Source organism: Lethenteron reissneri, unplaced genomic scaffold (assembly GCF_015708825.2).
Source record: "Lethenteron reissneri isolate LAM-NWPU_2019-01 unplaced genomic scaffold, ASM1570882v1 scaffold_1698, whole genome shotgun sequence".
Lineage (NCBI taxonomy): Eukaryota > Metazoa > Chordata > Hyperoartia > Petromyzontiformes > Petromyzontidae > Lethenteron > Lethenteron reissneri.
The window spans coordinates 86-11,483 of NW_026891441.1; the positions used below are offsets into that span (position 1 = coordinate 86).

The 11,398-nt window shown below is 57.7% G+C and overlaps 1 protein-coding gene across 1 annotated transcript; it reads right to left on the reverse strand.

Moving 5' to 3' along the window:
- Window positions 1–960: 960 nt before the first annotated feature.
- LOC133339247 (dihydrolipoyllysine-residue acetyltransferase component of pyruvate dehydrogenase complex, mitochondrial-like) lies at window positions 961–11,394 on the reverse strand (the record flags this gene model as incomplete). Its single annotated transcript, XM_061547391.1, has 5 exons — window positions 961–1,138; window positions 3,636–3,747; window positions 4,447–4,520; window positions 10,476–10,651; window positions 11,257–11,394. Coding segments are annotated over 5 exons (678 nt in total), but the record flags the coding sequence as incomplete, so codon positions are not given.
- Window positions 11,395–11,398: the final 4 nt, after the last annotated feature.

The window sequence follows — 11,398 nt, forward strand, 5'->3', positions numbered from 1 at the left end:
GAGTGAGCGCGCGAGTGAGCGGCGAGTGAGCGGGCGAGTGAGCGGCGAGTGAGCGCGCGAGTGAGCGCGCGAGTGAGCGGGCGATGAGCGGGCGAGTGAGCGGGCGAGTGAGCGGCGAGGAGCTCGCGAGTGAGCGGGCGAGTGAGCGCGAGTGAGCGCGCGAGTGAGCGGGCGAGTGAGCGGGCGAGTGAGCGGGCGAGTGAGCGCGCGAGTGAGCGGGCGAGTGAGCGCGCGAGTGAGCGGGCGAGTGAGCGCGAGTGAGCGGGCGAGTGAGCGTGCGAGCGAGTGAGCGTGCGAGTGAGCGGGCGAGTGAGCGGGAGTGAGCGTGCGAGTGAGCGGGCGAGTGAGCGGCGAGTGAGCGTGCGAGTGAGCGGGCGAGTGAGCGTGCGAGTGAGCGGGCGAGTGAGCGGGCGAGTGAGCGTGCGAGTGAGCGGCGAGTGAGCGGGCGAGTGAGCGTGCGAGTGAGCGGGCGAGTGAGCGGGCGAGTGAGCGGGCGAGTGAGCGGGCGAGTGAGCGGGCGAGTGAGCGTGCGAGTGAGCGGGCGAGTGAGCGGCGAGTGAGCGTGCGAGTGGCGGGCGAGTGAGCGTGCGAGTGAGCGGGCGAGTGAGCGTGCGAGTGAGCGGGCGAGTGAGCGTGCGAGTGAGCGGCGAGTGAGCGTGCGAGTGAGCGGGCGAGTGAGCGTGCGATTGAGCGTGCGAGTGAGCGGGCGAGTGAGCGTGCGAGTGAGCGGGCGAGTGAGCGTGCGAGTGAGCGGGCGAGTGAGCGTGCGAGTGAGCGTGGCGATGAGCGTGCGAGTGAGCGGGCGAGTGAGCGTGCGAGTGAGCGGCGAGTGAGCGTGCGAGTGAGCGTGCGAGTGTGCGTGCGAGTGAGCGGGCGTGCGAGTGAGCGTGCGAGCGGGTCGTCACATTGACACGGACGACGCGAACTCGCTCGTGAGCTCGACACGGACGGCCTCCTCACCTCGTTCAGCTCCTTGCGCAAGCCGATCACCTCGTCCATCGTCACGTCCACGGACAGGTAGTAGTGGGGGATGGTCTGCTTGGACTGCAGCAAGCGGGCCGCTATCACCTGCACACACACGCACAACGACGACAAGGTGAGGTCGTCGTCGTCGACGCACACGGACCACGACGCCTCGCTGACGATCTCCGTCAAGGAGCGTGAAACCCCGTGTCGCGCAAACTCCGGTGGTCATCCTCGCAGCAGCAACAGCAGAAAGAGTAGTAGCAGCAGCAGCAACACAGCAGCAGCAGGAGTAGTAGCAGCAGCAACAGCAGCAGCAAGAGTAGTAGCAGCAGCAACAGCAGCAGCATCAACAGCAGCAGCAAGAGTAGTAGCAGCAGCAACAGCAGCAGCAAGAGTAGTAGCAGCAGCAACAGCAGCAGCATCAACAGCAGCAGCATCAACAGCAGCAGCAAGAGTAGTAGCAGCAACAGCAACAACAGCAGCAGCAACAGCAACAACAGCAAGAGTAGTAGCAGCAGCAGCAACAGCCAAAGTAGCAGCAACAAGATAGTAGCAGCAGCAGCAACAGCAGCAACAACAACAGCAGCAACAGCAGCAGCAGCAACAGCAGCAACAACAACAACAACAGCAGCAGCAGCAACAGCAGCAACAACAGCAGCAACAGCAGCAGCCACAGCAGCAACAACAGCAGAAGCAACAACAGCAGCACAACAACAGCAGCAAGAATAGTAGCAGCGGCAACAGCAAACAAGAGAAGCAACAGCAGCAGTATCAGCACGAGCAGCAGCAGCAACAACGACAGCAAGAGTAGTAACAACAGCAACAGCAGCAACAACAACAGCAACAACAACAACAGCAGCAGCAACAGCTGCAACAGCAGCAAGAACAACAAGAACAGCAGCAGCAACAGCAGCAACAACAGCAACAACAGCAACAACAGCAACAACAGCAACAGCAGCAAGAACAACAACAACAGCAGCAGCAGCAATAACAGAAGGTCTCTAGGGGTCTCTCTCTGTGTGAGTCAATGGGTCTCGGTGTGAGTCTATGTGTCTCTGTGTGAGTCTGTGGGTCTCTGCGTGAGTCTATGGGTCTCTGCGTGAGTCTATGGGTCTCTGTGTGAGTCTATGAGTCTCTGTGTGAGTCTATGGGTCTCTGTGTGAGTCTGTGGGTCTCTGCGTGAGTCTATGGGTCTCTGCGTGAGTCTATGGGTCTCTGTGTGAGTCTATGGGTCTCTGTGCGAGTCTATGGGTCTCGACGTGAGTCTATGGGTCTCTGCGTGAATCTGTGGGTCTCTGCGCGAGTCTATGGGTCTCTGTGTGAGTCTATGGGTCTCTGTGTGAGTCTGTGGGTCTCTGCGTGAGTCTATAGGTCTCTGCGTGAGTCTATGCGTCTCTGTGTGAGTCTGTGGGTCTCTGCGTGAGTCTATGGGTCTCTGCGTGAGTCTATGGGTCTCTGCGTGAGTCTGTGGGTCTCTGTGTGAGTCTGTGGGTCTCTGCGTGAGTCTGTGGGTCTCTGTGTGAGTCTATGGGTCTCTGTGTGAGTCTATGGATCTCTGCGTGAGTCTATGGGTCTCTGTGTGAGTCTATGGGTCTCTGTGTGAGTCTATGGGTCTCTGTGTGAGTCTATGGGTCTCTGTGTGAGTCTATGGGTCTCTGTGTGAGTCTATGGGTCTCTGTGTGAGTCTATGGGTCTCTACGCGAGTCTATGGGTCTCTACGCGAGTCTATGGGTCTCTGTGCGAGTCTATGGGTCTCTACGCGAGTCTATGGGTCTCTGTGTGAGTCTATGGGTCTCTACGTGAGTCTATGGGTCTCTGTGTGAGTCTATGGGTCTCTGTGTGAGTCTATGGGTCTCTGTGTGAGTCTATGGGTCTCTGTGTGAGTCTGTGGGTCTCTGCGTGAGTCTATGGGGCTCTGCGTGAGTCTGTGGGTCTCTGTGTGAGTCTGTGGGTCTCTGCGTGAGTCTGTGGGTCTCTGTGTGAGTCTATGGATCTCTGCGTGAGTCTATGGGTCTCTGTGTGAGTCTATGGGTCTCTGTGTGAGTCTATGGGTCTCTGTGTGAGTCTATGGGTCTCTGTGTGAGTCTATGGGTCTCTGTGTGAGTCTATGGGTCTCTGTGTGAGTCTATGGGTCTCTACGCGAGTCTATGGGTCTCTACGCGAGTCTATGGGTCTCTGTGCGAGTCTATGGGTCTCTACGCAGTCTATGGGTCTCTGTGTGAGTCTATGGGTCTCTACGCGAGTCTATGGGTCTCTGTGTGAGTCTATGGGTCTCTGTGTGAGTCTATGGGTCTCTGTGTGAGTCTATGGGTCTCTGTGTGAGTCTATGGGTCTCTGTGTGAGTCTATGGGTCTCTGTGTGAGTCTATGGGTCTCTACGGCGTGGTGTCGCATCGGCGTAACGCCGGCGGTCCGGCGTCGCCCCTCCCCTCCCCCCCCTCCCCCCCCCTCTTCCTCCCCTCCCCCCCCCTCCCCTCCCCTCCCCTCCCCTCCCCCTCCCCTCTTCCTCCCCCTCCCCTCTTCCTCCCCCCCCCCTCACCCCCACTCCCCTCCCCCTCCCTCCCCTCCCCCCCTCCCCTCCCCCCCTCCCCCACCCTTCCCTCCCCTCTCCCTCCCCCTCTCCCTCCCCCCCCCTCCCCTCTCCTTCCCCCCTCCCCCCCCTCCCCTCACCCTCCCCGCCCTTGCGCACGTTGGTGACGGGGATGTCCACAAAGTCTCCGGCGAGGGGGCGGCCGCGTCGTGGGGCGGGGCGAGGGGCGGCCGGGGGCGCGACCGTTGCGGCCTGCACACAGGACAGAGACAAAGATCCCCCGTGTGGCCATAACAGACTGGTGGGGCAAGTGCTGTTGGCGACAGCACCTACGAAGGCTACCGGCACTGTGGCACACGAGGAGGTGGGTGGCCAGCACCACGCCGGCAGTGACGGTGGAGGTGGTGGGGGTGGTGTAGGTGGCGGTGGTGGTGGTGGCGGTGGTGGTGGTGGCGGTGGTGGCAGTGACGGTGGTGGTGGTGGCGATGGCGGTGGTGGGGTTGGAGGCGGTGGTGGTGGAGGTGTGGTGGTGATGGTGGTGATGGTGGTGGCGTGGCGGTGGTCGTGGTGGCAGTGATGGTCGTGGCGTTGGTGGAGGTGGCAGTGGTGTGGCGGTGGTGGTGGCATGGTGGTGGTGGTGGCGGTGGTGGTGGTGGCAGTGACGGTGGCGGTGATGGTGGTGGTTGTGGTGGTGGTGGCGGTGGTCGTGGTGGCAGTGATGGTGGTGGCGTTGGTGGAGGGGCGTGGTGGTGGCAGTGGTGGTTGTGGCGGTGGTGGTGGTGGTGGGGGTGGTGGTGGCGGTGGTGGCGGTGACGGTGGTGGTGGTGATGGCGGTGGGGTGGTTGTGGTGGTGATGGCGGTGGGGGTGGTTGTGGTGGGTGGTTGTGGTGGGTGGTTGTGGTTGTGGTGGTGGTTGTGGTGCTGGTGGGGGTGATGCACCGGGTGGCTCACGGTGGGAGTTGTCGTGGCTGGCGGCACGAACGTCTCCACGTCGTGTTTCGTCACTCGGCCCTCCGGCCCCGTCCCTGCGGACACCCGGCACCCCGGTGAGCCTGGCTGGCTACGCACCGTGCACTACCCCGTGCACTACTACACACTGCTGGTGCACTACCCCGTACACTACTACACACACTGCTGGTGCACTACCCCGTGCACTACTACACACTGCTGGTGCACTACACCGTGCACTACTACACACTGCTGGTGCACTACCCCGTGCACTACTACACACTGCTGGTGCACTACCCACGTACACTACTACACACTGCTGGTGCACTACCCCGTGCACTACTACACACTGCTGGTGCACTACACCGTACACTACTACACACTGCTGGTGCACTACACCGTACACTACTACACACTGCTGGTGCACTACACCGTACACTACTACACACTGCTGGTGCACTACACCGTGCACTACTACACACTGCTGGTGCACTACACCGTACACTACTACACACTGCTGGTGCACCACACCGTGCACTACTACACACTGCTGGTGCACTACACCGTACACTACTACACACTGCTGGTGCACTACACCGTACACTACTACACACTGCTGGTGCACTACCCCGTGCACTACTACACACTGCTGGTGCACTACCCCGTACACTACTACACACTGCTGGTGCACTACACCGTACACTACTACACACTGCTGGTGCACTACCCCGTGCACTACTACACACTGCTGGTGCACTACACCGTACACTACTAAACACTGCTGGTGCACTACCCCGTGCACTACTACACACTGCTGGTGCACTACACCGTACACTACTACACACTGCTGGTGCACTACACCGTACACTACTACACGCTGGTGCACTACACCGTACACTACTACACACTGCTGGTGCACTACCCCGTGCACTACTACACACTGCTGGTGCACTACACCGTACACTACTACACACTGCTGGTGCACTACCCCTGCACTACTACACACTGCTGGTGCACTACCCCATACACTACTACACTGCTGGTGCACTACACCGTGCACTACTACACACTGCTGGTGCACTACACCGTACACTACTACATACTGCTGGTGCACTACCCCGTGCACTACTACACACTGCTGGTGCACTACACCGTACACTACTACACACTGCTGGTGCACTACACCGTGCACTACTACACACTGCTGGTGCACTACACCGTACACTACACACTGCTGGTGCACTACACCGTACACTACTACACACTGCTGGTGCACTACCCCGTACACTACTACACACTGCTGGTGCACTACCCCGTGCACTACTACACACTGCTGGTGCACTACACCGTGCACTACTACATACTGCTGGTGCACTACCCCGTGCACTACTACACACTGCTGGTGCACTACACCGTACACTACTACACACTGCTGGTGCACTACCCCGTGCACTACTACACACTGCTGGTGCACTACCCAGTACACTACTACACACTGGTGGTGCACTACACCGTGCACTACTACACGCTGCTGGTGCACTACACCGTACACTACTACACACTGCTGGTGCACTACAGTACACTACTACACACTGCTGGTGCACTACCCCGTGCACTACTACACGCTGCTGGTGCACTACACCGTACACTACTACACACTGCTGGTGCACTACCCCGTGCACTACTACACACTGCTGGTGCACTACACCGTACACTACTACACACTGCTGGTGCACTACCCCGTGCACTACTACACACTGCTGGTGCACTACACCGTACACTACTACACACTGCTGGTGCACTACCCCGTGCACTACTACACACTGCTGGTGCACTACCCCATACACTACTACACACTGCTGGTTCACTACACCGTGCACTACTACACACTGCTGGTGCACTACACCGTACACTACTACATACTGCTGGTGCACTACCCCGTGCACTACTACACACTGCTGGTGCACTACACCGTACACTACTACACACTGCTGGTGCACTACCCCATACACTACTACACCTGCTGGTGCACTACACCGTGCACTACTACACACTGCTGGTGCACTACACCGTACACTACTACATACTGCTGGTGCACTACCCCGTGCACTACTACACACTGCTGGTGCACTACACCGTGCACTACTACACACTGCTGGTGCACTACCCCGTGCACTACTACACACTGCTGGTGCACTACACCGTACACTACTACACACTGCTGGTGCACTACCCCGTGCACTACTACACACTGCTGGTGCACTACCCAGTACACTACTACACACTGCTGGTGCACTACACCGTGCACTACTACACAATGCTGGTGCACTACACCGTGCACTACTACACACTGCTGGTGCACTACCCAGTACACTACTACACGCTGCTGGTGCACTACACCGTGCACTACTACACACTGCTGGTGCACTACCCCGTGCACTACTACACACTGCTGGTGCACTACACCGTACACTACTACACACTGCTGGTGCACTACCCCGTGCACTACTACACACTGCTGGTGCACTACACCGTACACTACTACACACTGCTGGTGCACTACACCGTGCACTACTACATACTGCTGGTGCACTACACCGTACACTACTAAACACTGCTGGTGCACTACACCGTACACTACTACACACTGCTGGTGCACTACCCCGTGCACTACTACACACTGCTGGTGCACTACACCGTGCACTACTACACACTGCTGGTGCACTACACCGTACACTACTACACACTGCTGGTGCACTACACCGTACACTACTACACACTGCTGGTGCACTACCCCGTGCACTACTACACTGCTGGTGCACTACCCCATACACTACTACACACTGCTGGTGCACTACACCGTGCACTACTACACACTGCTGGTGCACTACACCGCACACTACTACATACTGCTGGTGCACTACCCCGTGCACTACTACACACTGCTGGTGCACTACACCGTACACTACTACACACTGCTGGTGCACTACACCGTGCACTACTACACACTGCTGGTGCACTACACCGTGCACTACTACACACTGCTGGTGCACTACCCCGTGCACTACTACACACTGCTGGTGCACTACCCCGTGCACTACTACACACTGCTGGTGCACTACACCGTACACTACCACACACTGCTGGTGCACTACACCGTACACTACCACACACTGCTGGTGCACTACACCGTGCACTACTACACACTGCTGGTGCACTACACTGTGCACTACTACACACTGCTGGTGCACTACACCGTACACTACCACACACTGCTGGTGCACTACCCCGTACACTACTACACACTGCTGGTGCACTACACCGTGCACTACTACACACTGCTGGTGCACTACACCGTGCACTACTACACACTGCTGGTGCACTACACCGTGCACTACCACACACTGCTGGTGCACTACACCGTACACTACCACACACTGCTGGTGCACTACACCGTACACTACTACACACTGCTGGTGCACTACACCATGCACTACTACACACTGCTGGTGCACTACACCGTACACTACCACACACTGCTGGTGCACTACACCGTGCACTACTACACACTGCTGGTGCACTACACCGTACACTATTACACACTGCTGGTGCACTACCCCGTGCACTACTACACACTGCTGGTGCACTACACCGTACACTACTACACACTGCTGGTGCACTACACCGTGCACTACTACACACTGCTGGTGCACTACACCGTGCACTACTACACACTGCTGGTGCACTACACCGTGCACTACTACACACTGCTGGTGCACTACCCCATACACTACTACACACTGCTGGTGCACTACCCCGTACACTACTACACACTGCTGGTGCACTACCCCGTGCACTACTACACACTGCTGGTGCACTACACCGTACGCTACTACACACTGCTGGTGCACTACACCGTACACTACTACACACTGCTGGTGCACTACACCGTGCACTACTACACACTGCTGGTGCACTACCCCGTGCACTACTACACACTGCTGGTGCACTACACCGTGCACTACTACACACTGCTGGTGCACTACCCCGTGCACTACTACACACTGCTGGTGCACTACCCCGTGCACTACTACACACTGCTGGTGCACTACACCGTACACTACCACACACTGCTGGTGCACTACACCGTACACTACCACACACTGCTGGTGCACTACACCGTGCACTACTACACACTGCTGGTGCACTACACTGTGCACTACTACACACTGCTGGTGCACTACACCGTACACTACCACACACTGCTGGTGCACTACCCCGTACACTACTACACACTGCTGGTGCACTACACCGTGCACTACTACACACTGCTGGTGCACTACACCGTGCACTACTACACACTGCTGGTGCACTACACCGTACACTACCACACACTGCTGGTGCACTACACCGTGCACTACTACACACTGCTGGTGCACTACACCGTGCACTACTACACACTGCTGGTGCACTACCCCATACACTACTACACACTGCTGGTGCACTACCCCATACACTACTACACACTGCTGGTGCACATTACAATACAGTGCACTGCAATATATACTACACTACTATCGCCTAAAGTCTAAACTATACACTGCGCTATACACGACACTATGCACTACTATAAACTGTACTACTATACACTGCATTATACACCACACAATATTACTATAGACTACACTACACACAACACTGTACACTACACCACTATACACTACACGCTACACTATGTAACTATACGCTACACTACACCCCGATGATCAATTGAAAACTCATTTCTTCGGTTCGTTGTTCTTCCACCCCCCCCCCCGCAACTCCCATTTAGCACCGCTGGCTACGTGTACGTTGCAAAAGAAATTCAACACACACACATACGCACGCGTACATACGTGCGTGCGCACGTGTACATACGTACGTGCGCACGCGTACATACGTACGTGCGTACGCACGCACATATGTACATGCGCAGACGTACATGCGTACGCACGCATACGTACAGACGTACGCAAATACGCGTACATACGTACAGACGTACGCAAATACGCATACATACGTACAGACGTACGCACGCATACATACGTACAGACGTACGTGCGTACGTGTCAACACTCGCGCCGGAGTGCCAAACGGCGCTCATGCTCCCGCGTCCGGTGGTGGTGCTTGTTTGTTGGCCTCAATAAGTGCTACTCGCCAACAGCACTTGCCCCAACAGTCTGTTAAGGCTACACGGGGGATCTTTGCCTTTTTTTGTTCACACCCCCCCCCCCCCCCCGGCGTGGCGTCCCGAGCACCAAGCCCCTCGCGCTTCGCCGGCCTTGCAAACTGCACGGCGGTGAGCGGCCGCACCGGACAAAATGGTGGCTCTGTCGGTCGGGCAGACCCGCGGATTGGCGCGGTTTTGTCTGCGTCGACCTCCTTCCGCACCGTGCGTGCACACCCCTTGTCAGCGCCCGACCCTATCACGGACCAATCCAGACCTTATTGGTCACCCCGTCCGTGTCCCTTATACATCTCAACGTTCATCCCACAAAGTTCCATCACCACAAGAGAGAAACACAAATAGACACGACATTTTTTTGGTTCTTTCGGTAAAGTCACGTAGAATGGAAATAAAAATAATAAAAGTTAAACATAATAAAGTCATTATATTATATTAGTATATTAGTTTAATTTTTATTATTTTATTATTTCCCTTCTACGTGACTTTACCGAAAGAACCAAGAAGATGAATCCCTGCAGTCACGAAAGCTTTAAATTTAAATTTAGACACGACATTATTTTTGTGTGCCCACGTTGAAACGGCCGTACGCCGTAAGGACCTGAAAACTCAATGTCCCCGTACACACGAACACGGAGTGAACCGTGTGGGGTCGACATCGATGTGGTTGCACCGATCATTGCCTCCGGCAGGGCCGGTTACGAGCACGCGGCTCCACGCTCGCTGGGGGCAAACCAAAGGCCGCAACGCCACCACGACCTTTTGACCCCCACCCCCACCCGGCCCCCCACCCCCCGACCCCTCCGACCTTTGAGGGTGGCGAGGTTGAGGCCCCTGTCCGCGGCCAGCTTGCGGGCGAGGGGGCTGGCGAAGACGCGGGACGGGGCGGCCGCCCCCCACGCCGAGGGGGGCCGCCGGGGAGGGGGGAGGGGGCTGAGCCAGGGTGGGGGCCGCTGCGGAGTGGGGGGGGGCCGCTGGCTCCACCTGTGGAGCATTGTGCACGAGTGTGGGGGGCGGGGGGGGGGGGCGGGGGGCGGTGGAGGGGGGGGGGGTGGAGGGGGGGGAGGGGCGATCGGAAAATGATCAGAGGCGGGAGATCACAACATTTAATTTACTTAGCAGCACCAGCAGCAGTAGCAGTAGTGGCACCACTATCAACACCACACACACACACAGCACCACCACCGCACACACACACCACCACCGCACACACCACCACCACCACACACACAGCACCACCACCGCACACACACACCACCACCACCACCGCACACACACACACACACACCACCACCACACACACAACACCACCGCACACAACACCACCACCACACACAACACCACCACCGCACACACCACCGCCACCACACACACACAGCACCACCACCGCACACACACACACCACCACTACCGCACACACCACCACCACACACACAACACCACCACCACACACAACACCACCACGGCACACACCACCACCACACACACACACCACCACCACCACCACCAACACCACCACCACCACACCACGGCACACACACCACCACCACCACGGCACACACCACCACCACCACCACCACGGCACACACCTTGGCTGGCGCGGTGGCGTCGGCGCCGGCCTCCACGTAGTCGTTGAAGAGCGCGACGTCCTGCTCACGCTCCACCACGATGCAGAGCGGCGCGCCGATGGGGACGTCGCGCGTCCCGTCGGCGACGAGGATCTTGGCGAGG